Source organism: Crocuta crocuta, unplaced genomic scaffold (assembly GCF_008692635.1).
Source record: "Crocuta crocuta isolate KB4526 unplaced genomic scaffold, BGI_CrCroc_1.0 scaffold73, whole genome shotgun sequence".
In the NCBI taxonomy this organism is placed as follows: domain Eukaryota; kingdom Metazoa; phylum Chordata; class Mammalia; order Carnivora; family Hyaenidae; genus Crocuta; species Crocuta crocuta.
In genome coordinates, this window is record NW_027529443.1 from 2,031,027 (window position 1) to 2,057,800 (window position 26,774).

Below are 26,774 nucleotides of genomic sequence, written 5' to 3' on the forward strand. Positions count from 1 at the left end.
GTCCCCCTTGGAGGGCACTCCTTGCCCTTTTCTTGCCTCCCAGTGATGAACTCTGTCATGTCTGTGCCACAGGGTACAGACTGTGAGTGGGGTAGGGACCAGATCCTGTTCTGCTCTATGGCAGCACCTGCTCAGGTCTGGCCCAGAGGAGGCGGCTGTGCAGGGTGAATGCTTGTCTGCTGGGTGGGGGTTTCCTGTCTCCTGCCCACCCTCACTGTGGCACCTCTCTCCTCCTCTCTCGGCAGCCTGGCGTGGGGCTCCTTTACCTGCTGCATGGCAGCCTCTGTCACCACACTCAACTCCTACACCAAGACGGTCATTGAGTTCCGGCACAAGCGCAAGGTCTTTGAGCAGGGCTACCGAGAGGAGCCGACCTTCATAGACCCTGAGGCCATCAAGTACTTCCGGGAGAGGTCAGTGCACATGGGGTTGCCTCTGGCCACCATTGAGAATCCAAAGCCTGGGGTTCGGCCTCAGTGGCCACAGGGCTCCAGTCAGAAACTGGAGTGAGTGCTCTGACAGAAGCATCCCTGGGCAGTTATAGGGTACAAGGGACAGTGTGGGTGAGGCAGAGTGTGGACCCTAGTATGTTGGAATAAGGTCCTCAAGGTCAAGGAATGCATCTGACCACTTGAGTCCTCAGAGTCCAGTTGCGAATAGAGAAAGGAACAGTAGATGGTGAGTGTATGAATGCACAGATGAATGGATGGATGGTTCGGTGTATGTATGTATATATGGATGGGTGGATAAATGGGTGGATGGATGGATGGGTGGATGCATGGATGGGGTGGGTGGATGGATGGGTGGATGGATGGGCGGGTGGATGGATGGGTGGATGGATACATGGATGGATAGATGCGTGGGTGGTTGGATGGGTGGGTGGATGCATGCATAGGTGGATGGATGGATGGGTAGATGGATGCATAGATGGATGGATGAATGGATGGGTGGATGGATGATGCACGGATGGATGGATGGATGGATGGTGAATAATGAATAATGAATAATGGAGTGGAGGACAGACAGGCAGAAAGTTAGCATATTTCCTGGGACCACTTCCTTAAGAAACTACATGTTACCCAAATCCTTACCACAGGGTTTGCTTCTAGGAGAGCTGACTGGATGTGCAACAACGCCTCTCAGGGGCAGGGAACTGAAAGATTGTCAGGAGTGATGCCGGACGCTCAGGAGGAAAAGGGGGAAGGAGGCTGTGGGGCTGGGCAGCATCAAGGAGCTGGACTCTGTGAGGCGGTGGAGGGGCTTCAAGCCTAGGAGTCACATGCTAGAGGCCACGCATGGACCTCTCTCTCACTCTCTCCTGTGCCACGTGGGTCTCCTTTCTGTCCCTCGAGCACTGCAAGCCCACCCCCTCTTGGGGGCCTTTGCACTGGCTGCGCCCTTGCCTGGAAGACTCGCCTGGTGGGTCACTCAGGCCTCAGCTTGAATGTCGCCTGCTCAGAGAGACCTTCTTTAATCACTCGGTCTAAATTTGCCCCACGCACCCTGTTCTAGTCACTGTTTTTTTCAGAGCACCTACACAATCTGACCTTATTCTGTTTGTCTGTTGGATAGTTTGCAGGCTGTGGGCTCCGCGGCAGAAAGCCTTCGCTGTCACATTCCCCACTGTATTCTGAGCACCTACAAGTAGGCCAGGCTCCTAGTAGGTGCTTGTTAAATTGGTTTTTTCTTTGGGTCATAAACTGAATTCTTCTCTTGGGAGACTTCAAGCCTGGCTGTGCCTCATGCTCTTTCAGCTCAAGCTTTACGATCGTCAGGCAGATTCAGCTTCCCAGCACCCCCACGCCAAAGTCCCAGGCCAGCTGTCCAATCCTGGGGCCCCTCAGCTGGGGCCGGGCCGGGGGGGGTGGTCAGACTAACTTGGCCTACAGGGCCGCCTTGCCCATGGCTGTGGACGGAGCACGCTCACTAGGAAGGTGGCAGTGACTAGCATAGACCGGGACCCACAATAGGCACTCAGGAAGCATTTATAGCAGCCATACAGACCACCCAATGTCTAAAAACACCCTATTAACACTGCATCTTGGCTGTGGGAGGGCCTGGGGCACCCAAGGGCAGCCCTGTTTTTGCGGAGTCAGAAGACAGTACCCGGTCAGCAAGAAGTTACCGTTTGCCGGTGCCCTGGATGGGATGGTCCCTCACAGCTCCGGCCCCAGCAACATGGGGGCAAATGAATGGGTCCTGGCATATGTGCAGAATATCACTTTACACGTTCATAACTTGAACATTATGCAGAGGTTCATCAAATTTTATTTCCCTTCCTCTCTGAGGAGAGCATTTCAGCTTAGCTGGGCTGTTCTCATTTCTTTTTTTTTTTTTTTTTTTTGGTGCCTTCCCCACACAGAGCTCAGAGCACACGGATAGATCTCTGCACAGCCTGCTGCAAGTTGCCCAGCAGCAGCGGCGCTGAAATTCTGTGGTGGCCAGTGTCCCCAGAACCTGCAGTCAGGGACAGGAGGGGTTAGAGCCCAGGGGCCCACCCGCCTTTGTCTCCTACGCCTCAGGGTTGCGGGGTGCTGCAGAAGGAGCAAGGGGTTGGCAGGAGCCTCGAGCTGAGTGCGTGGGTCTTGTTCCAGTCCTGTGGCTTCGCTGCTGTGTGGCGTCTGGCAAGGCACCGAGCCTGTCTGGGCCAGTGGCCTCGGTCCCCACCCAGGTGGGAGAGCCCTGAGCCATCAGCGTCCTGGGAAGTCACGCTTTGATAACCCAGGGAGTGGGCTGGGCATGGTACCAGTACCTTGATTTGTGTTTATGAGTCCATTTCGTCTGCTCCTGATGTGAACTCTAAAGCTCGGTAATGATGCGTTTAGGGTGATTGGTTTAGTGATTGGCTTAGGAGACGGCACTTGAGATACTAGGAATCTAATAACTGTATGAATGACTGCAGAAGACGTACGTGCTAAACACTCTTCTATCTGCTCTAGGCATGACTCAGTGAATTCCACAGCACCCCAGTGGGTGGCAGGTACTATTGTGTCCCCATTTTATAGATGCAGAATCAAGGCACAGAGGGACCTAAGGTAAAGGGACCTAAGGTCACACAGCTGGCAAGTGCCAGAGCTGGGATTTGAAGCGGGCTGCAATCAGTCTCGTGACGTGTGGCCTCTCAGGACGGGGTCAGCAGTCTCTGCCCGGAACTGAGGTGGGAGCTGGGCTTGCAGGGGTGAATGAGGGGAGTCTGCTGAGGGTCACAGGTGGAGGGTGGGCGCGGTGCCCTGGGAGAGGGTGCAGGGTCTCCCAGCTGTCCCTGCCATTCCTCTCTGGGGGAGAGGCATTTGTGGACCCTCCCTCCTTCATCCAGGCCCCTCCTGCTGTGCTCCCGACCGAGGACAAGATGGCGCCTGCAGGGGCAGGAATTCTCTGCCACCACGCCTCCCTCCCCAGCCCCTACTGGGGTTTTCTCTGGAGGAGCCCATGCAAGTCTCAGGACCCGCTGGGCAGATTCTGAACAGTTTTCAGGGGTTCTGAAATGCAGTGGGGTGTGTGTGTGTGTGTGTGTATGCACGTACACGGGTACCCATGTACTACCCATGTACACACATGTACACACTTGTGCAGAGACTGGGGAGCCCACCCCAGAGTCTGAGCAGCTTCGCCTGCTCAGAGGAATGTCTGGAAGTAAGCTCTCCCCAGTCACCCTGCCTCCCATCCCCAAGGAGGGCGTCTTAATGGGGCCTCGGGAGGGGAGGGTCGGAAGCTGTTGAACGAAAGGTAAATATTTGCAGGCCTGGCTTGAATGCCTGATGTTACGATCCGCTTTCACAAGGCGTGGAGGAAAGCCAGTCCTGTTGGATTGGACTCCAGGAGGAATTCAGCTGCACTGAGCAGACATCCCGCCTCCCTGGGGAAAGCCGTGGGGGTGGGACAGAGAAAGTTCTGGAGCTTCCAGGGGGAGCCGGCTCCTGCCCCTCTGGTCGGGGGCTGAGCTCACCTCCATCCTTCACCTTGCTCTGTGGCTGCCTCCTTCCTGTGTGTGCACACACTGCCGCCCGAGAAAGTCGGGGACCGCCTTTCTGGTTTCCACTGGGTCCTGGCCCCTGGCACCTCAGGGGCCCCGTAAGTTATCTAACCGACTATCCATAATATTACGTCCTAGCTCACAGTGCGGGACTGTGCCGTGCCTGGGCCTGGCCCACCCGTACTCACTGCACCCAGGATGCACGCATTAAGAAGTCCACCGGAATGGAAATTGACTCCACAGTTTGTGAGCCGTGGGTCCGTCCCCAGCTATGGGCCACTTCCCCTCCTGGAGCCTCAGTTTTCCTGGCTGGAAAATGGGCTGACACCTTCCTCGCCCTTTTGATGATTCCATGAGATGATGCAGGGAAGCTTCTGTAACTAAACCAGGGCCCCCCTCCCCTTGCCCCAGCCACACCCCTGCTAGAAACCTCCCTGTACAGGGCAAGTTAAGACACAACCTGCCCGAGAAAGGGGCACAGCACGTGCTAGACACTAGTGGCCCCTGGAGAGCCCAGCAGAGACAGACATGCTTTCTTTGGCCCCTGGGGTGGTTTAAACATGTTTCGATTTTGGCTGAGTTTTAAAAATCAGGAGGTTTCACGTTAAAATATCCGGGGTTTTGCTTCTCATGAGAAAGCGGAGGGTCTGGCCTCAACGGGGCCCCGTTCTTGCGTGGTGTCAGTGGGCTGGAGGGAGGAGCATGTGCCCCCCCCCGCCTGGGGGAGTCCTCCAGGCTCCCCATCACCCACCTTGCCCCTGGCTCGGGGTCTAGTGAGTGCCATCAGCATGGGGCTCTTGGAGGTCACGGCAGGCAGGCCGAGGGCCCGGGCCCACCCCCGGGGAGCTGGAAGATAGAAGAGCTTTCAGAGATGAGACCCTCGAGCCAAGTTTTGGAAGACACGTGCAGCGTTCTGCAGCCAGATGGGCAGTGGGTGAGAGAAGGCGTTCTCAGCCCCAGGCAGCAGCATGAGCAAAGGCCAGGAGGGGGGGGCGCGCACAGGCGGATTTAGGAAAATCTGAGCAGTTGGGTTGATTTATGAGTGGGAGTTAGACCTGGGTCCCTGATCTCGCTCCTCCCACAGTGCTGGGGTGAGAATGTAGCAGTAGGAGCCCTCCCCCGGGGGTGCCTTCTGGGGTCACAGCCCTCACTGTGCCCTGAAGGCAGACACCGGGCGGTGAGACCTTGAGCTGGGGCTGGTGTAGGGGGGAGATGGGCCTGGGGCATGAATGATTCCCACACAATCGAGGGGCTGAGCCCCACTTTGCCCATCCCCCAGCCTGGTNGAGTTAGACCTGGGTCCCTGATCTCGCTCCTCCCACAGTGCTGGGGTGAGAATGTAGCAGTAGGAGCCCTCCCCCAGGGGTGCCTTCTGGGGTCACAGCCCTTACTGTGCCCTGAAGGCAGACACCGGGCGGTGAGACCTTGAGCTGGGGCTGGTGTAGGGGGGAGATGGGCCTGGGGCATGAATGATTCCCACACAATCGAGGGGCTGAGCCCCACTTTGCCCATCCCCCAGCCTGGTGCAGAGGGGCTCTCTGCTTCCCGCCCATCCCCCAGCCTGGTGCAGAGGGGCTCTCTGCTTTCTGCTCTCCTGTTTGCTGTAGGAAAACTCTTGGGAAGGTCTGTGTCCGCTTGGTCACCTCTCTCTTACAGCACAACCTGCCGTAGTCTGCCCTGCACCCCCCACTGCCCCAAACAGCTCCCAGGGGCCCTGGCACTCAGCTCGCACCCTCCTCCCTCGGCCCCGCCCCCCATCCCGTTAAGTGGCCGCGCTCCCAGGGCCCTTTCTAGCCCCTCCTCTGTCCTCATTTGACAAGTGCCTCAGTGGCCGCACGTGTGCCAGGGCTCCCACATTCTTAGTCAACCCCGGACCGCCTGACTCTGTATCCATCTGCCTCTTTGTTGCTTCTACTTTGGATTCTTAAAAGCACCTAAAATCAGCAGGGCCAGGACCGCTGCACGACGGTCTCCTCTAAACCCAGTCCGGTTGGCGCGCATCTCCGCCTCCTGGTCCAGCATATTTGAGCCAGGCCCCTGCAAGCCCTGGGTGGTCTTCCTGCATCTGGCCTCACCTCTCCCATCGGCCCCACACCCTCCCCTGCGCACCTCCGCCCCCAGCTGAATGCCTAAAACACCCCCCGGTTTCCTGCACCCCTAGGATAGCTTCTCACCGGCACCTGTGCGGCCACCGCCTAGCTTCACGGGGAACCCGGTGTGCAGCAAGCACCCCCTGGGCCCTCGCAGGTCCCCAGCTGCATGCCATCCTCTCTGCCTGGAGGGCCCCCCACCTCTGCTTTGTCGAGATTCAGCCTTCAGGTGGTGCCTCCAGCATTGAGCCTGCTCTGGCCTGTAACAGCCGGGTGAACCGTCCCCCACCCACTCAGTTCTAACCCCACCGTTACTCGGCAAGGCCCACGGGGCAGGGACGCCTGTCTGCTCACCTGTTTTATCCCCCACCAGTGTGATGGGTGGAGACAGTGATAAAGAGCGGAGAGGAAAGCCTCTGGGGCACGTCACTGGCCAGCGGTTAGGCCGTGACCTTGGCCCCCTGGGAGCTGCCGGTGTCCCTGCCTGCGTGCCCTGTTTCCCACTGTTTCCCTGGCCGAGCTGAACTGCACCAGCCTCGGGTGTGCCCACCGCCCCGTAGGCTGACAGAGGGGCTATAGCGGGCACCCTAGGGCCCTCGGAGCCCCAGGGAGGGTGCATTCCGCCTTGGACTAGTCATTATTCGGGTTTTTTTTCTAAGTCGCAACTTCGCACCCATGCGGTTCTGAAAATCATCTCAAGGTGCTCTTCTCTAGGCAGCTTGTTAAAAACCCAGGATTGGAGACGCTGGAGAGAAAAACGCTGTCAACTGCACGTAACGATCAGGGAAGGCATTGGCAACGCGGATGTTTATCTTCTCTGTTATTTTCCAAATGTTTCGTATCATGATGGTATCACTCACGAGATGGGAAGAGCGAAAAAAAAAAAAGCATCTTTAAAAAAAACCCATTTATTTCTCCCTGTTTTGGAATGGCACTTTTGATATGATGTTATGGAATCTTAATTTTCTATTTGTGGTCATCGGTTTGCCAACGTTTCTTGTAATCCCAGCCGGTCATTCCATTGCACTTCATGGTTTTTTTTTTTTTAAATTTATTTCTGAGAGAGAGAGAGAGAGAGAGACACCGTGAGCAGGGAGGGTCAGAGAGAGAGATAGATACAGAATCGGAAACAGGCTCCAGGCTCTGGGCTGGCAGTCAGCACAGAGCCCGACGCGGGGCTCAAACCCACGAACTGCGAGATCATGACCTGAGCCGAAGTCGGGTGCTTAACTGACTGAGCCACCCAGGCACCCCGCACATGGATCATTTCAAAATCACGGTGACCTTTGTCCTCTGCCACTGTCCCCTGTATATTTAGCCTCTGAGGCCCGTTCAGGCACAGCGCCCTCTGGGTCGGCTGTGTCCGTGGCCAGCGACACACCTTGCGTTTCCTCACTCTTTGTTGGGGTCCTTTGACATCACCGTGCCTTCTGGAGAGGAGCGTGGCACCCAGGAATTGGAAGTGGCGTCGCGAACACTGCAGGACCCTTGCCCGGCTGCACGATCAGGCGGCCGGCTGACGCTGCGTGAAAGGAAAGCTAAATGCGCAGATGGGCCCTTGAAGTGGAAAGCGATCAGAGGGGAGCGGATAGAACATCTGGAAGGAACAGCCTCTCCCTGAACTACCACGTTTTCTCCTCAGTACCAGCTGGAGAGAAGATGAGAAGCAGGAGGGAGCTGGCTAGCCCCCCGCCCCATCCTGCTCCACCTGCACGGCTCCCTGCTCTTCGGGGTGCTCTTGTGTAGCCAGGACTGTGGGGAGGGCCCTGGGGCCGCGGGGCCACGGCCTAGGATGCAGAGGGCGCCTGGGACGAAGCTTAGCAGAGCCCCACACGCACCCAAAGCCAAGGGCCCAGAGCCCGGCTCCTCAGGTGTGATCCAGGGCCAACAGCATCCGCCTCACCTGGGAACCTGCTAGAATGCAACATCTCGGGCTCCGCCCCAGACCTGCTGGACCCGACTGTGCGTTTTAACAAGCTACTCCGGTGACTGGTGGGCACCACCAAGTTCTGGAAACACAGGGCTGGAGGACAGAGCAGAGGCAGCCCATGCAGGACGCAGGAGGTGAGCGTGGCCAGTGGATAGAGGGAGGCCCCCGGAACAGCGCCCTTGTGCAAACATCCACAGTGACGTGTGCACAGGAGCTGAGGCACAAGTTTGGAAGCTTTCACAGAAAGCGGAGGTTCCTGGGGCGCCCGGGCGGCTCATTCGGTTGAGCATCTGATTCTTGATTCCGGCTCAGGTCCTGATCCCAGGGTGGTGGGATCGAGCCCCAAGTCAGGCTCCACGCTGATGGCACAGACCCTGCTTGGGATTTTCTCTTTCTCTCTCTGCCCGTCCCTGCGGCTCAAGCATGCACAAACTCTCTTAAAGGGAAGGAGGGAGAGAGGGAGGGAGGGAGGTTGCGCCTGAGCTTGCTTTTCGTATGTGGTTTTCCCATTCCATTTTCTAGTAACTCATTTTCATTGTATTTTATTTTTTAAAAAATTGGTCCAAGGTAGATTGACGATTGAGGGGGGAACCCCAGTCCTTTGTCAGACAGGCTGAGAAGCAGGGCGCAGAGACTGCTGGTCCATACCTGCAAGTGGCTGCTGGTTTGGAAAACAGAAGCCAGCCTGGAGCACAGCAAGAGAGGGGCCGGCTTTGAAGATGGCACAGACAGGACCACAGGGGATGGAGAACATTCTGGAAGGGCTGTGCCAGAGAGGCCCTGGGGCCCCTGTCACAGCAGAAGGAAGGCCTGGCGGAGCCCCCAGCTGTGGTGACTTGACCTGCCGTGGCCACGTTGGGCTCTGGAAGTAAGCAGGCAGGTGCTGGGGGGCCTCCTGAGGACACAGGGCTCCCTCCAACCCTCAGAGCCTCTCTGCTTCCGTCACTTACCGGCATCCACCTCTTCTCTCAGAAAGTGCCAGTACCCAGCCTCAGCTGGATTCTGGGGGCTGTGGGTCACAGGGGCGGGGGCTGGGTGGCAGGGCGGCCACACCCCACAGAGCTGTTTGCACTTCTGCTGGCAGTTCTGAGACCCAGAGCTGGGTGCTCCACAGGCCCGCTTGCCCCGGGGACGTCACCACGCAGGTGAGGCACAGATTCCCAGGCGGCCAGCCGGGGCCTCTGCAGGACACGGTGGAAACACTCCAGATACGGGGACCCATACCCCTGTATCCTGCCACCAGCCAGCCACGGGGCAGAAGCCAGTGTGCTCCGCAGTCAGTGACGTCACACTTGTGCCTTCAGATCAGCCATGCCGGGAGTGGTCACAAGCGCTGCAGAGCAGGGCTTTCCTCCTGTTGGGGGGGCCAGGGTTAACCTTTACCAGCACACCACTAAGCCTGGGGCAAGCCACTAGTCTACCTCCCCGTTAGTTTTCAGGTCTGTAAAATGGGCATGATGCGAATGGTGGCGGTGGTGGTGACTTGGGTAGGGATACAGGTTTGAACGGCTGCACACAGACCCCAAATCATGAAGACTTGGACAGTTTAAGAGTTTCTTCCTCTTGCACTTAAAGGTGTGCGCTCGTGCGAGGTTCCTGCCGCCCTTCCCTGGGGCTCATTCTCCTCACTGGGCACTGGCCTCCGCATCCAGGCACCGTCAGCTTCTGCTCTGACTCTCCTCGTCCCCACTTTGGGAAGACTCTGTCTTTTCTGGGTGGAAGGCTCCTCCCCCTCCCCCTCTCCCCTCCCCCTCTCACTCCTATCCCATNCCCTCCCTTCCTCTCTCCACCTCCCCCTTCCAGTCCCCCTTCTCCCCTCCCCTTCTTCCTTCCCCCCTCTTCCTCCTCCGCCTCCTGTGGGTCCCCTCTGCTCTGAATCCAGAAATGTCTGATGCCTTGAAGCCTTTGCTTCTTCCAAAATACCCCCTTCCTGAGGCAGCACGTGGCTCCAGTCTGACTGATGGGTGGATGGAAGGAAGGGGTGTGTGGCTCTTTCTAGGGGGTGGGGATGGTGAATATGTTAAAATATCATCCTTCCACATCAGGAGCTATGAGGTGGAGTCACAGAGGGACAGACCGTAAAGGCCCCGGGACATGAGGGTGACGGTGACCACAGTAATAACGGTCTCGCTAAGAACTCTCTTTAAACAGTATGGAATCCTGCAGTTAATCCCATAGCGGCCTAGAGAGGCAGGTACGTTATTGTGCCCATTGACCAGAGGAGGAAATCAAGACTCACAGGTGATCAAGACATGTCCAGACTCAAGTATGTCACGGAAGAGACGCCCAGTACCCGCAGAGGGACGCACATGGTGGGTTCACTGCCCCTCCCCCCCTCCCCTCTGAGTACTGCTTCCATCCCAGCACCCCCTATTTCCCCATCAAGGCCCCAACTTGGATTTGTGGGTAATTTCTCACACCACCATTAAAAATAAAAAGCCTGTCTTCCAAAAGCACATATTTCCTGCAGGAAACCATAGTTCAGGTCAAATATAATTGTCACCTGGTGCCGTTTTCCGTTGTTCCTTTTCTTTCCACACAGTGCTGAGCACCCCGGATGCTCCCCACATGGGCCGATCTTGGGCCCTGGGCCGTCTGTACGCCTTCTCTCTCCCCTCCCCCTTCCCTCCTGGCTAACATTCCTGGGGATGCCGAGTGCCAAGCACCGCGCTAGACCCTGAGGCGTCCGAGTGGGGAATGAGATAGACTCCGTCCTCTTCTCTCGGACTCCAACGTGTACCGGGGAAGAACGATTAAGCAAGTTTAGGAATAGTGGTGGTGAACCTGTTTGGAGTCCTTGCTCTGCATTGGGTGCCGGGCTCCGGGCTTCGCAGCCACCAGCGGGACAACGTGCTGTCCTTACTGTCAAGTTTACTGCCGTGTGCCCATTGCCACATAGAAACTTCCAGACCATAGGATTCAGGTGAGCCACACGAGACCAGGGCTGCCGTCAGCCACGATCCTTCCTCACTGCGGGGCCCAGGGCTCAGCTGTGCCCAAAGCATCCCCTTGTCCTCACGTGTTTCCTGCTGGGAAGCACTGGGGGGCTCCGGGAGGGTCATCGGCCCTTCCCATAACCATGGCCAGGCCGTAGCCCCTCATGAGGGCCTGCAGCCTGTTACTTTCACTGATGACTCAGGTAGACAGGGCTGCATTGGGGCTTCCAGGAAGCCAGCTCTTTCCAGAACGGCCGCACGGTGCGTCCAGCTCCCTGTCTGAGAAGTGAGCAGGTCCCCTGGCCTCCATCTTGCGGCTCCAAGGTCAGGTCGGGTGCAGGCTCCCTTGGCGCAGCCTCTGCTGGTCCCGACAGGCAGTTCTCGGCCCTGGCTGCGCGTTAGTGCCGCCTGGTGGTTTAAACCTCCCGGGTAACGTGAGCGGGAGAATAGGCCCCGGGCTGAGCACACTGTCTCCAGGGAGCCAGATCTGGCCCACCACCTGCTGTGAAGGAACTAAACAACACACCCATCGGTTTACACATTCTCTGCGGCCGCTTACGAACCCCAGGGGCAGCTGAGTGGCTGGGACAGAGGCCGTATGACCAAAAAAGCCTCACGTATTTAGTATCGAGACCTTTATAGGAGAAGTTTGCCAACACCCGGTCTAGGCAGTTGTGCACGCTGTCAACCCTCTGAATTAACATTCTCCAGCCCAGCACTTGACACATTAAGTTACGATTGTTTGTTTATGTGTGCAGCAGGCGTGAGGTTCTCAAGGACAGAGGCCCCCCTGAGCCGCACCTGTGGCCTCCAAGCCCAGCACAAGACCTGGCCCCAGCAAATGCTCACTAATTGGGAGGTGCTCTTTGATACGTTAGCTACTGCACTTGGGCTCCTTGGCCTCGTGGTTTGGGTGACCAGGGAGGGGAGGGGCCATGCCAGGTGGGGCTGGTTCTCTCCTTAAACACCAGCCCCTTTGCTCACTGACCCTTCTCCCCAGGGCTGAAGGGTCTCAGCAGTGCCCAAGAAGGTGCTGAGCATGAGGTCTGGAGAAGAATGATCTCAGAACATAAGAAGCCATGAGAACTAGGAGCCTGGGGTAGATCGAGCAATGGGTTCAAGGTTAAGGCTGTGAAATGCAGGAGGATGTTTGAGGCCCATTACAGGACAGGGCAGGCATCTGTTGACCCAGAGTCACTGGACATGGCCAGGCAGATGGCCCTCCAGGACAGGGATGGGCTCAGCTGCGTGGTCCAGCCTCTGTTCAGTGTTTTCGGTTTCACGAGTGGTGATAATCTAGCCTTGATTACCTCTGAGGACGGGGGACTTAGCATCTTGCCCAATACACCTGCAGCATTAGAAGCGCGAGAAACTGGAGAACCCCGAGATGTCTGTCAGTAGGGGACTGAATGTTAACTATTCTTCCACAAACGATACGAGGAAAATGACGAGTGAGATTTATGTGTACTGACATGGAAAGGTGTCAGAAATTGTGGGTAAGAAAAAACCAGGTTACAAAAGCATGTTTCACTTGAGACTATATATGTTAAAAAAATGTTTAGTTCTGAAAAGAGAAACACTAAACTCCTAACCGTGATCCTGTTACATGGAGGTGTCAGTATAGGGAAACTTTTGAGTGGGAGTTGTTGTATTGTTGTTTTTTGAATCGGCCTGTACTACCAGGAAAATAAAAAAGATGCTTCTACTAAGGGATGCAAAAAAAAAAAAAAAAGAAGAAGAAGAAGAAAGAAGGACATTTTTCCTTGTGCAGAACCTTCTCATAGCATGGACGATCTATAGGATACCTGCCTTCCTATAACTTCAACACTTACGGCTTTGTTCTGGTGTTTGTAACCACCCAGGCCACAGAAAATATTTGTTAAAAAACAAAAAACAAAAAAAATGTGTCCAGAGGTTGCTCCCTGGGAAGCATAGGCCTAGCCCCTCGGTACAGCGGGCAACGTTGGGTGGCATATACAACATTTGTCATTTTCTTCTCTTTCTTTTTAATGTTTATTTATTTTTGAGACAGAGAGAGACAGAGCGTGAGTGGGGGAGGGGCAGAGAACGAGGGAGACAGAATCCGAAGCAGGCTCCAGGCTCTGAGCTGTCAGCACAGAGCCTGATGTGGGGCTTGAACCCAGAGCGTGAGATCATGACCTGAGCTGAAGTCAGATGCTTAACTGACTGAGTCACCAGGTGCCCCAGTGCTTGTCATTTTCTGACTCGTGTGCAGGCTGCCTTCCTACCCTATCAGAGGCTTACGGAGGGCAGAGACTGTGAAATGAGTTGGACATTTCTGTGGTGGACCCAGCGTCTGGCATAGGTTATACAGAGCAGGTCCTCCGGAAATTCCTGTTGGATGAATGAATGAATGAATGAATGAGCAGTCTGAGGGAACCAAAATAATCAGTGCCTGAGTATTCCTGTCCCTTCTGCTGGGCGTTTGGCATTGCTTGCAGGTCATCCATCACCTTCCCGTGTCACCTGCTCCAGCCCCACCCTTCTGGACACACTGGGCAACTAGACATGAGGCGCTAGGAGGAGTCTGAAAACAGGGGTGGGGCATTTGCCTGGGAGAGGACCGCCCCGTCCCTGCATGAGACAAACGAGGGTATCAGTGCCAGCACGTCCGGCCACAGATGAGAATCACCATGATGGCTGGAACCGTTTCTGCTTCTGGGGGCCAGACTGCGCTCCTGGAAAGGTGATGCCCACCCGGACCAGACCACGTGGAGCTCTGCCATTTATCTGGGTTACAAAGGGGCAAGTGCCATGTGGGAGCACGGCCCTGCCCAGTCGCAGGCCCGGTCGGAGCTGGGGTGGGGGGGAGGGTGCAGCTGCACTGCTGTCCCCACCAGACCCTTGCCAGCCTCTGCTCCATGTGCAGCATCGCTGACATGGCAGTGCCAGCCACATCTGGAGCTGCAGTGACTGCAGAGGAGAAGGAAGCCACGCATGGCAGTGGGAAGGAGCCCCCTATTGAACCTCCTCTGCCAGAACTCAGAAGGCCGGGGCTTTGTGCGTAGAAACACCTGGAGGAAGTGCTTTCATTTAGTTAAGAAGAGTGACACAGCTAATAGGAGTTTGTTGGTCCCAAACCAGAAAATGGAAGCAAAAAGGTTCTGGATTTAATCCCTGTATTCTCATTATCCAGGGTTAGTTACCATTGGCCTTTTGGTACGGATTCTGCCAAATAACTTGTGTGCGTACCGGTGTATAATTTTTAAATCAAACTGTGCACGGTCTTTTGTCATATACCGTTGGCGCACAATGGAGCATCTTTTTGTGAGAACATGTGGGTTGGCGTCCCTGCTCTGCCTCTGACTTATTAGCTCTGTGGCGCTTAACTGGTCTCATTGGCATCCAGTGCCTCAGTTTCCCCATCAACAGCGCAGAGATAACGACGCCCATGTAACCGGGTTGCCGGAAGACTCCCATGGGGCAGTGGTGGGGCAGAGTTACTTTGCACAGTCGCTCTCAGGGGGAAAGTGCTTGTGCTCAGGTCCTGGGTCTCTGCCAGCTCAGCTCACTCTTCCTCACACAGGCTTTTGGGTCCTTTTCTTTCCAGGATCGAGAAGGGAGATGGGCTTGAGGAGGAAGACCTTCACTTAGACTGTCGCCATGGGAGACACCCTGCCCGTAAGTGGCCTCATCAGCGGGAGCTTGCGCTGCAGATCTGGGGGCCGTCTGCGAAGAGGGGACCCCGGAGATGAGCCAGGCCAACCTCTCCCTGCACCCCTGCTCGCTCCCGCAGACACACCGCAGATGGGGAAACTGAGGCCCAACACCTGGGCATGTAGCAAGTCCTCTGCATGTAGCGGCCGTGGCCACCTCACAATGGGAGTGGGCTGCTGGGAAAGCGAGAGGGACACTGGGTACCTCAGGGCAGGCAGGCGAGCCGCAGCTCGGGTCCAGGCTGGGTTGGCTGGGAGGGGAGGCAACTCTGGGCTCGAACTAGCCAAGTCAGGGAGGTGACAGAGGGCAAGATTTGGAGACGCCTGGTGGCCTGGAATGCACTGTCGTCATCTACCTCGCTGTGGGGGACGCCATGGACAGGATCTAGGACACCTGTTAGGAAAACAAATGTCTGAACCAGAAAGCAAAGGGAGGTGAAAGGAGAGAAAGGGCCTTGTTCCGGATGGAAAAAGAAAGAGCCAACATGAGATGAAAGTTAAAACGGCAGCATCTCGGCTAAGCCTGCCGAACGCCCACCTCTCCCCCCCGCCCACCTTTCATGCCTGGTCTCATATGCTTGCTGACCCCCAGCCCCTACAGCTGGGAGTACTAGCCACATTCTGCAGATGAGGAAATTAAGGCTCAGAGAGGTGGAGTAGCTCACTCAAGGTCACACAGCTTGGCTGCTTGTGGCAGTGGTTGGAGCAGATGCCGTCCATGCCTGCCCATATCTCTCAGGGCTTTTAGGAAGCTCCGGAGCCTTCCAGCTGCCATATCTGCATCTCTGTGCCACCTGCGATTGCCAGAAGGGGGGTGGTGCCGGGGGAGCTCCCTTGCCCCGAGTGGGCTCGTCCCAGGCCTGTGTTTGGCCTGGTCCCTTGTACAATTCCAGACCCGTGTCGTGGGCTTCGCAGCCCTCCCGGGGCTGGCCGCCTTCCCTCTGACCACCCAGTTTCCCTGCACCTCCTTAACATCACCCGCACTCCAGCCCCGACCTCACCATCTGCTTGGGGGAGACTTGAATCTAGAATGTGGAGGCTTACACTCAGGTCTGTCTGACCTCAAATCCGGGGGAACTGAAGGCGAAATGGCTCAGCTTGGAGGGAGGGAGTGGCCTGGGAGGGAAAGAGGAGAGGTCTGGTCTTCACTCTGGGGGAAGAGGCTTCCGAAGGACGTGCTGGCCCAGGGAGGGGGCCAGAGCGCCAGTGACGCGCCTGAGGAACGAGGGGTGGCGCGGCGGTAGGCCCTGGGCTCACGTGCTGAGATCGCAGGCCTGGTGTCTGTGCTGGGGTGGAGGGCTTCCTGGAGGAAGGGGTCAGGAACCAGGGCATGGAGGGAGCTGGGGAGGGCCCCCCTGAGGGATAAAAGAGGGGTGCAGACATCCCTCTGACGGGCTCAGGAAGCACATAGTAGGGACAAAGGCTGAGAACCCTGGCTGTGTGCAAGCGCCATCGGCTCCTGTTTGCGCCTGGCCCTCCCTGGGCTCCCTGCCCAATGGGTAGGAAACTCTGGGTGGAAAGAAGCCATGGGGCTTGTCTTGGGGGCAGGAAAGGCCAATCCTTGAAGCCCCAGAATGAAGAAAGAATGGAGGGGACCCAATCTGGCTCTAAAAGCAAGCCCCGGAATTAAGAACGAGGACACCCAGGGTGGGGGGAGCTACGGAAGCCCTCCACCCCCAGACCTGCTCCCACAGCCCTTACCCCTGCCCCGGCACCCCCTTCATCTCCCAAGCAGTGTTTTCCTCACGAGAGAAGCATCACGTGCAATTGCTAAATCCATCTTTCATTCCCTGGGAGACACAGCCATGAGCAAGAGCAGACGGAGGCCCCACCGTCTAGGGGGAGAGAGAAAGTAGGAAGGGACTCGGGAACTAACAAGACGGTCTCAGGCCCAGACCAGGGCTCGGAAGGAGCTGGGGAGCCTGAGGAGTGAGGGGGAGCCAACCAGGTGAAGGTCTTCCAGGCAGAGCCTCGCAGGTACAGCGCCCCCAGCACAGGAAGAGCCAGGACTAGAGGCCAGTGTGGCCACACCCGGGAGAGCAGCCGGGGGAGATGATGGCGGCCTGACCTTCGGCAGTGAAGACAAAAGTGGGTGGGTTCAAGAACTCTCTGCCAGAAGAATTGTCAGAATGTCTTCATTTGGGTTCTCCCAGAAGCAGATCGAGAGATCAGGGTTCCGCAGCGAGATCCCAGTAGGAAGGGGGGAAGGCAGCCTGAGTGGGGAGAGGCAGGTGTCCGGAAAGGACCCATTGTGGAGGGGACCGCCCTGAGCCCCGCCAGGGGACACGGGCAGCCAGCGCAGGGCACACGTGTTCAAATGATGGCTCCAGGCACGTCAGCAGATCCCCTCAGGCATTGAGGGCTGCTGGGGGTGGGGCACGGCACACACGTTCCCCTGGGTTCTGTGGGCGAGCCCTGGCACACTTGGAGGTCAGCAGCCTGCCCCGCCACGGGGGTGCCCATAGCATTAGCTTGTGTGATTGGAGGCGAGGGGCGGGGCAGTTGGGTGCAGAAGTTTGCCCCAGCAATCAAGGGCCTGGTGTCCCTGACTGATGGGTATGGAGACGACAGGTTGGCACGGCCATGGGGTGCAGTCTGTGTGGGGCTGAGGAGTCTTGTAAGGTTGGCGTGGCCATGGGGTGCGGTCTGTGTGGGGTTGAGGGGTCTTGTAGGGTAGGAAGGGAGGTAGTTGAAGCACGATGAGATCCTCTAGGGGTGGGGAGGAACAGCGAAGCAGCCAGATGCTGACACCCTGGGGGCAGAGGAGCCATGGAAGGCGGTGGGGAAGGGACTTGGGAGGGTTGTCAGGGGCCCCCGGAGGTTTGCCAAATCCACGCTCCTCAGATCCCCCAGCACCTCCGCCAGGGGTGCCTTTCACCAGGGGCCAGCAGGGGCACTGAGGACTCCACTCCAGTAAAGCCGGGAAGGAAAAGACCCCATCTGCCGTCAGAGGGGGACTTGGCTTTGGTCACTTTAATTACCCTCTGGTGGGTGCTGCTGTGGCCCCATGAAAATCACTTATTCATTCGCTTATTCAGCACATCTTTAGTGGGAAAGCTGCTCCTCTGGGCTGGGCCCATGCTGGGCTCTGGAACACGGCGGTGAATGAGGTGTGTTCTGGACTGCGGAACTCCCAAGCAAGGCCGTGTTGTGTGGCCAGAGCTGAAGTGGGCTCAGCGCGGGCGCTGTGTCAGCGGAGGCGTGGTGCGTCCTCCGGCTCAGGGTCGGGGAGAGGTGCAGGCCACGGAGGGGACGCTTGGCCGGGAGTGGGCCAACTTGGTAGAATCCTACAGCTCTACCGGGTCCTAGGCCAGGGTACAAACATGGCCGACAAGGTGAACTCGGTGCTACCAGGTCTGCTGGTACTCTTTCACCCTGGTGTATGTTCTGAGAACTTGACATCTATCCACTTATTTGATCCTAAACGCTATCCCATTTTACAGGCAGGGAAAGTGAGGCCCAGCAGCAGCAGAGCTGGGATTTGCACCCAGCCTGTCTGGGGCCAGATGAGCTGCCACAGGTCAGGGGGTGGCTCCCGGGCTGGGCGCACCCAGCTGCAGACTCCGGGTGGGGTACAGGGAGGCGGGGCCCCTGCCACACATGGACTTGATCCTTGCAGACCTCGCGGGCTAGAAAGGCAGCCTGATCAGGCCGTCTGGGGAGACAACGCCGTCTCCAGAATACAGCCTCTTAGCTGCTAGTGGGGTTTTGGCCAAGAAAATATTTTGGAAATGCCTGGTCGAGTTTTGCAATATTTCTGCACCGAACAGCTGCTCTGATTTTGTGGCGGGCTGGCTTGCGGGCGGGAGGAACGGTGGAGGAGGGATGTCAGCGAGCCGACATTATTAAAGGCTTAGTGTGTGCAGGTCTCTGCTCAGCACTTCACGGCCCTGGCAAGGAGGGGTGATGGCTCTCCCAGGGGGCATGGAAAAAGTGAGATGCTGAAAGGCACCCGACTTGCTGGGATCTCTGGTCCCCTGGGGGATACAACCCGGCCCGGAGGTCCATCTTCCCCCTTCCTCTGGGTACAGAGCCATACCTGCTCCGGCCCCCAAGCCTCCACCCTCACCTCCCACTCTCCCCTTCCTCGTTCTGCCCCAGCCCCCAGCCTCTCTCTTTCTAGATCATGCAAACCATCCCTCTCATGGGGCCTTTGCACTTGCCACTCGCTTTGCCTGGAATGCTCTCCCTCTAAATCGTTGCATGGCTCCCTTTGTCTCACCTTGACTGCTCAGTCAAAAGACCACTACCTTGGAGAAGCTTCCTGTGGCCCTCGTAGCACCCTGTTTTCTGTTCTTCGTTGCACCTGTCTCTCTCTGAACTCATCTTTTTATGTTTACGTGCTTGGTTTTTGTTTGGTTGTCTCTCCCAACCAGGTTCCAGGGAACAGGCCCCCGCTCCCTGTCTCATTTTGCTTGCACCGGCTTTCTGAGAGCCTAGAGCAGTGAGTTGCACACAGCAGGTGCTCATTCCTGGCTCCAGGTTTCTCCCACCGGTTCCCACTCAAGCTACCACTTCACTGTAAACCGCCCCATGAACTTCTGATGATCATAACTGCTCCAGAAGTCGCAATTTTTTTCCTTGGGCGACCGTGATATGGATTCTGCCACACTTTCCTTTTCCCGAGGAAAGCATTTGCTTTTGAAACTTGCCTTTGGGGCTTTGCAGTGCCACCAGCTAGCTCGGGAGCACATCAGATGTGACATTTGATGGAGGCGACGTTGCCATATGGTCCAGGTGTCTGCATCTTCCTTTCAGGGGCAACTGGGGTTTGCAGCTGATTGCAGCTGTCAAGTTCAATGCCCGAGACAAGCTTTTGATTTTGCCAGGTGTGTCTGTAAGGCCGGGCTGTGCTGGGCAAGAGGCTGTCACTTGCCGGGTGCAGAGGTGGCTTCTGGGAATTCCATCTCGATGGGTCTCTGCCGTTCCTGCCCTCAAAATAGCAGAGGGAATTTCAGCGAAGACTTTCCTGGGTCCTGAGCTGCTTGGCATTTTTATTAGATCAAAATCAAATCCAACAGAGTACCGCTCGTCTGCTTCCTTTATTAAAATGGAAACAGACAATATTTCTGAAATAAATAGCGATGCCAAGTTGCTGGGCACCAGACAGATGTGCAGCTTGGGGACATCTGAGACCGTGGCACTGGGGGCTGAGAGATCCAGGCCAGCGGGCGGGGGGGGTGCTCCTTAAAATGCACATTGCTGGACCCCACCTCTGAGTTTCTGGCTCAAGAGGGCTGGACGGGGCTTGGGAGTCTGCATTCCCAGCAGGTCCCGAGTGATACTGCCTCAAGCTGCTCTGTGGGCCAGACTCTGAGCAGCCCTCGGCCCGGAGCCGACACTTGTCCCTCTGAAGCTGTGGCCAGGGGCGAGTTCGCATTTCTGTCACCTGCTTGGGCTCTTCACTGGCTTCTGGGTGGAAGCAGCCGCTTCTAGGGCCAGGCCCTCCCCAATCCATCCTCCTAAGAAACAGTTTTGATCCTGTTCCCCGCCCCCCCCATCTCCTCCTAGCTCCAAGCCTCCTGTACGGGCTCCCCCGGTGGGTGTCAGGCCCATGCCAACACCCCCCCCGCCACATTCCCAAGGAGGCCCTCTCACCCCCCATCCCATCCCCGCTTTGTTTCTTAGCCATCCATCCCTCTCAGATTCCTTCTTTGCTAACGGTCTCCCCACTAGAACAGAAGTTTCACGGGGACGGGGCATCTGTGTGCCTAGCCCATAGCCGGCCATCAGCACGCTTCCAGCCAGGGATTCTGCTCACTTGGTCCAGTAGTTGCTCTGATGAGTATTTCCATTTTATGGAGAAAGATACTTGGGTTCTGAGCAACAAAGTCATTTGTCCTGAGTCACAAAGCTGGGTGACTTGCCGTGCCTTTGTTTCTCTCCGTGACGGTTTCTGCCCAGAGCAGCGTCCCTCTCGGGTGCCTGATCCTACAAAACACTGGGGGCTGTTGTTAAGATACAGAAGTCCCTGCAGACTCCACTTCCTTGGTTTGGGGCAAGGCCGAGGAGTCCACACCAGGTAAGTGTTTCCACTCTACCCCTCTGAGGGGGCGCTGCCGGGTCTCTTACCCTCTGGCAACCCCAGCCCTCCACACCTCACCCCACCGGCTGTGTACACCCTGCTTTCCAGCCACACAGACCTCCTTGCTCGCCACCAGCACTGCTAGGTTCTTCGCACCTCCTGAAAGCCTCGTTTACCTGCCAAGAACCTATTTCACACTCTGTTCCTTCTGCCTGAAAAGACGGGCTCCCTTCCTCTGCTTGGCAAAAAACAAGCCCTACCAGGGGAACTGTGAGCTTCACGTTTCAAATGCCTGGTTCATATGTCTGGGGATGGCAGCCAGCCCCCTCTTCACCCCCTGCCAGAGAGGGGTCAAGTTCATCTCTGCATTTTCCTGCCCTGAGGCTCAGGTCTGTAAGGTGGGATTTTATGGTGGTTACAGGCTCGGCCTTTGGAGGCTGCCTGGGTTGAAATCCAGCAGTGAGACTTTGGACAAATGACTTAGCCTGTCTGGGCCTCACTTTCTTCATCCGTAAAACGGGCATAGTAATGGCACCTCACTCATATTTCAGAGGATTCAATGGGCCAGAGTACGTGAGGCACAGCGAATGGGTCCCTCCACGCTATAAGAGCTGTAGACATGGGTGCCCTTGTCATTTCCTCAGGTGTGTGTCTGTCTCCCTCACTAGCACGGGTAGATGTCTCACTCAGGTCTGCAGATCCAGCACCCCGCACGGAAGTTGGCCAGTGCCCAATGCATGTTCATAAGAAAATGAAGGAGTCAGTGGTCCTGGGAGAAGGGGCAGGTTAAGTGGATTCAGCCTGATCCCACGTGTGGTAGACAGATGAAGAGAATGTGATGGCCCAGGAAACGTGGGGCACAGGGGGTCCCCAGAAGATGGACTCCAGGGACACCGAGGTGGTTCATTCGATTAAGCACCCAACTCTTGATTTTGGCTCAGGTCATGATCTCACTGTTCGTGGGTTCAAATGCTTGGGATTCTCTCTCTCCCTCTCTCTGCCCCTCTCCCACTTCTGCACATGCTCTCTGTCTCTCAAAATAAATTAATAAGCAAAGAAAAAAATACCTTTATATAAAAAAAAAAAAAAGATGGACTCCAGCAAGCACAAGGATGGGGCCCCAATTTGATCTCCTAAGACAGGCTGCCCCAAAGTAGACAAAACCCAGCCTTGCCTCTACATGGATCTCACACACACCTGCTCTTCTTCCCAGATCTGCATTATCAACCCTATCCCTGGAATTGGGCTAGTGCTGGGGACGCAGCAATGAGGAACGGCAGAGCTAGTCTGTGTCCTCATGTCACATAGAGCCTCGGTGGGGGAACTGGGAGGAATCAAGTAAATGGATATCACCAAATATGCCAGAGTCTCTGAAGTGCCCTCAGGGTACAGATTTATGGAGCAGGGTTGGCTTGGAGAGGCAGTCATGGTTCCTTCGCCAAGGTGGTGACATTTTAGGAATGGAAAAGGGATGATGGTGTCACTAGCTGAAGGGTCCCCAAAGCCAGACACCTCACTCAGTGCCAACCTTGATTCATTTCTCCATCACTCCCATCTCTTTCTAGAGGAAAAGATTCAAGGTTAGGCTCTGGGTGGACCCATGAGTCTTGAAGAGAGGCTTTCAGCACCTTGGAGAGTGCAAATGGAGNCTTCCCGGCTGGGGTGGGCTGCTGTGGGGTCAGAAACACCAATCCCAGCTACTTGTCCACCGTCATCAATTCCTTTACCAGCTTCAGAGCGCTTGGACAAGTTACATCACCTGTAAGTGCCCCCCCCTTCCCCTATGACACATTTGTGGTGGCCCTGGCATTCTTGGCTTTAAAAGGCCCTTCCAACTCAATGAATCCATTCCAGACCAGAGGATGCGATTGCACACAATTCAGCAGAGCTAAGAGCTGATCCCCTGGGATCTAGGTGCCTTGAGGGAGTTCGTGACAACGATTTTCTGCTGAATGATGGGGAAGTTAGGACTGAAGAGATAGGACATCAAATATGTTCATGTCCATCTGGGCCAAATACTCGGCTAAGCCTGGGAGCTTCCAAGGGAATTTAAAACACAGTACTTGCTGCTGTTTTAAACACTCTGCTGAGTGGCACCTTGGACAGATCTCTTCCCTCCATGGGGCCTTGGCTCCCCCATCTGTGAAGAGAGGTGGTTGAACCCAGCCCCCCTCTAGCACTGGTATTTTGCTATTTCCACTTATTTCCACATCTGTCTGAAGTCAGATAATGAAGGACTTCTAGCAAAGGGGCCTGCTGGGCCTGCTGACCCCTTTGTAACATACATTCATTGCAGGCTCAGAGAAGAGAAGGCACTTGTCAAAAGTCATGCAGCTTGAAGGGAAAAAAAAGCAGATACAGCTTGTAAGCAGGGGAGCCTGGATTTGGATTTAAAAAAATATTTATTTGGAGAGAGAGAGAGAGAGAGAGAGTATACATCAAGTGGGGGAGGGATGGAGAGAGGGGAGAGAGAGAATCTCAAGCAGGCTCCACGCTCAGTGCAAAGCCTGATGTGGAGCTCAGTCTCACAGCCGTGAGATCGTGACCTGAGCTAAAATCAAGGGTCGGGTGCTCAACTGACTGAGCCATCCAGTCGCCCGATGGATTTGAACCTTTGACTGCCAGACCGCAAGTATATTTTTCCCCCTAAGCCTGGGTCCAAAAAAGGAGAGACTCACCAAAGAGCCTCTCTGAATGGACAGACTCTCAGAATAGGAAGGGCAGGCAAAGCTCTTTCTCCGAGCTTAAGAATCACTTCATCCTTCTCCTGCATGGTTTCTTCCTTTGTTATAAAAAATCAGTCGAGGACAAACTCTGTGCCTGGCCAGGTGCTGGGAGCCAAAGACTCCAGGGTGAAGGTAACCCCGGTCCCCGGTCAGCTGGGACAACCTCATTAACACAGAGTGACAAGCCCAAGAAGGGAGGAGAGATCTGCAGCGTGTTGTGGGGGTCACAGCGGAGCGAGCGAGGTCTGTGCCTGTCAGGTCATGGTCATGGGATCCTTCCGGGGGGGGGAGCCTTTGAGAGACAAGCTGGGCACTCGGCAGCCAGAGACCAACAGGGAAGGGCCCCGGGGCCAAGGGACCAGAATGTGCAAAGCCACGGTGCAGAGTCCTGGGACAGAGATACAGGTGGGGAAACAGAGGTCAGAAATGGCCTCCTATGCACGGGGCCTGAGTCCAGCCTGAGAGATGCTGGACTTTTGTGGTTTTGAAAGCCTCCGTTGTCATTATTTAAAGCCAGGAGCTTTTATTGCGAAATTCTGATTTTTCATGGTCTCTAAACTTTTTGGAAAAGTTGAGCCCCCCACCCCCTCATTCTCTATGGCAACAGTCGGCCGGAGCTGAAGAAGGGCTCCTTCTGGCTGTTTCACCCATTTGTGTCATCTGATTGGACCGCGTAGACATTGTGAGGTGGGATTCTCCAATCTACAGCATAAGGTGCTTTCCCTACCCCCCACCCCCCAGTGGCTGATGATTAGCCCAAAAGTAAAAGGACTGAGAGAAGGGAAGAGAAGGTCGTGGTGGTCTGGTGTTGGGGGGAGGGGATCTCCTCAGGCATGGCGAGGCCAGAGCCCCCTGCCCTCCACTGTAAATGACTCTGGGCCCCCAGCCCCTCCGGGGAGGCTGAAGAGGAAAGGAGGGCCACAGTCCTCAGTGATCTGGCCTCTGGATCCAGGGGACAAGGAGCCTGATTTTAACTCAAGAAAGGATAGGGATCATGGCCTTTCTTTTCTTCGGAACGCACGATCACTTCCTCTCTGTTCCAACAAATTCTCCAGGGTTCTGCCTGTTGGCAACGGTAAGAGCCGCCACGATCACTTTTAAATATTCATTTAGAAAAACAATCAAACCTTTCGGCACATCAAATATTTGCTTCTAGATTTGAGAAAAAAATCCAAACACCTATAATCTTGGCAGCATTCGCTTCCAAAGAATGCAACTATTTCGGTGAGTGGGGCCAAAACAAATGTTTTTCCTGAGGCCAAACGGTTCCAGAATGTTTGCCAAATGTTTCACACCCTTTTTAAAATACAGTAAAATTAGCAAAGCAGTAGCATTAAAGAATATTAAAAACAAAGAGTCAAAGCAAAAAAAAAAATAAATAAAGGCCCCCAAACCCCCCACCCCCAGCCCCTAATGGGCACAGCTATCCCCACATTTGCCTGTTGCCTCCTGGCCTCTGTCATGAGGAAGACTCTCCCAATCGAGCTGCTTTGGCGGTACCGGAAGGGTAATGAGCTGCCAGTCTTTAGAGGTGTGCAAGCAGGAGCTTGGCTTCGGCAGGAATTCCCACCTCAGGGGGGCTCGCGACCAAGGGCCTGTCCGCCCCTGAAGGATGACAAGACCATCTGAGCATCCGTGAGCGCTCCGAGTGGGACAGAACACGGAGCAAACGTCTTTGATGCAGAAGTTTGATTCCATCCGGCCCTACCGTAGCCGTGAATGGTGAGACAGCTGCTTATCCTTGCTGAGCCTCAGTTCCCTCCTCTGTAAAATGGGTGGTAGCCACCTCACAGGCTTGTGAGGCTGGAATCGAGTAGCGTAGAGCTGAACGCTCGGTCGCTGTTGGTTTTCTCTGCGGCCCGTCCACCGAGGTGGTCTCTCCCCCCTCCGTTTTCCTCTGGCTGTCATGGTTCTCAGCTCACCGTCTGCTGGGGGCAAAGCCGCCGAGTGCTGCTTGGCGTGGGTGCTCCGAAGTGAGCGAAACACCCGAGGGTCCCTGTAGGAGGGGGACGCAGCTGGACCCAGGGTGGGGGTGTCGGTGCACAGTGGGTACAAGGACATCTTAGCAGGCAGCGGGGCGGGGACGGGGATGAGCCTGGCGCATTGGAAGACCTTTGGGAGGCTCTTGAGTGAAGACAGGGGCGAGTGTCCGGGCATCCAGGGAAACCCAGAGCTCGTCCCAGCCCTTCTGCTGTCCTGGGCCACAGGGGGCAGTGGGGGGGGAGGGGGGGGTCTCTGCCAGCCGCCTGGCCCAGGAAGCTGCTCACAGTCGTGGCCCCGCCCTCAGCGCGGACTCATGGACTCTTGTTCTCCTAACCCTCCCACACGGTGTAGCTCAGGGAGGCCTGACGGGCCGGGGGACACACGGGTCGGTGCAGAGGTGGTTACAGGATGGCTGGGCAAGTGGGGGGCAGGGGTGGGGGGTGGAGCATTGGCGGATGGGTGCATGGTGGCGAGTTAGCGGATGNTGCGGGGCTGGCGAGGACGGTGGGCAGCGGGCGTGGGCGCGGAGGGAGGCGCCATCCGCACTGACCACCCCATCTCTCGGCAGGACACCACCCGCACATGGGAGATTCCTGGCCACGGAGCTCCACGCACGAGATGCCAGAGCTGAACCGTCAGTGCTGGGTCCTGGGGCACTGGGTGTGACCGAGACCCAGCCTGGCTCCCAGACCTCAGGCTGTCGTCGGAACCGGCCCCTTGCCAGAGGACCACTGGCCCGGCGCTCCTGGAGACCTGGCCCGTGTGCTGTGAACTCCGCCAGCCTGTGTGGGAGACGCAGGCCTACCCTTCCCGCCGCTGTCTGGGACTCAGGGCCCTGGAAGTCGAGCCGGGGTGGCCCCAGGGAATGCGCAGGGCCGCACACGGCAACTTTGGGACAGCAGCTCCTGACTCTTGCTGCCGTCACAGGCGGTGCCCTGTTTGGTGCAGCTGGGGTGCCAGGAAAGTCAAGGTCATCGGCTCTGCAGCTGGGATGCCAGGAAAGTCAAGGTCATCGGCCACTGAGAGCCGGCCAGGAAGTTCAGGAGGTGCTGGGCGATGGGAAGCCCCGCACGAGGCAGGGAGCGGGTGGGGCCTCCTGGCGCTGGGTCCGCAGGGGGGTCACACAGCAGGCACATGGCAGGGCCACAATAAATGCTTGTTGAACCTGTTTCCTTGCTGTGTGTGGAGGCCAGTTGCTCTCTGGGCTGTGGCTGCCCCCCCCCCCCAGGGCCCCACCCTAGCGGGTCCTCAAGGAACCCGAAGGTGAGGTAGCCTGAGTGTGCTGGGGTCAGGGCCAGACACTGAGGTTTGGGAAGGGGGGAGCCCAAAGCGGAGGCTGGGTCTAGGGGGTTGGGTCAGGGTGGATTCCGGGGGGGGGGCGAGGTGGGGGGGTCAGGCAGGTAGGAAATTTGGGAGACAGGCCCTCAAGTCCAG

General features: G+C 56.5%; 1 protein-coding gene across 4 annotated transcripts in view; it reads left to right on the forward strand.

The window, feature by feature from the left end:
- Positions 1-26,512, forward strand: part of GSG1L (GSG1 like) — a 164,834-nt gene extending 138,322 nt beyond the window's left edge. For 3 of the 4 annotated variants that reach the window (XM_077760287.1, XM_077760288.1, XM_077760286.1), the window contains 3 exons: positions 246-413; positions 14,501-14,571; positions 25,909-26,512. In XM_077760287.1, the coding sequence (XP_077616413.1) occupies positions 246-413; positions 14,501-14,571; positions 25,909-26,006 (337 nt within the window). In that variant the 3' untranslated portion in view covers positions 26,007-26,512. The remainder of the gene's footprint in view (positions 1-245; positions 414-14,500; positions 14,572-25,908) is intronic. The other variant, XM_077760289.1, reaches the window with a different exon arrangement.
- Positions 26,513-26,774: the final 262 nt, after the last annotated feature.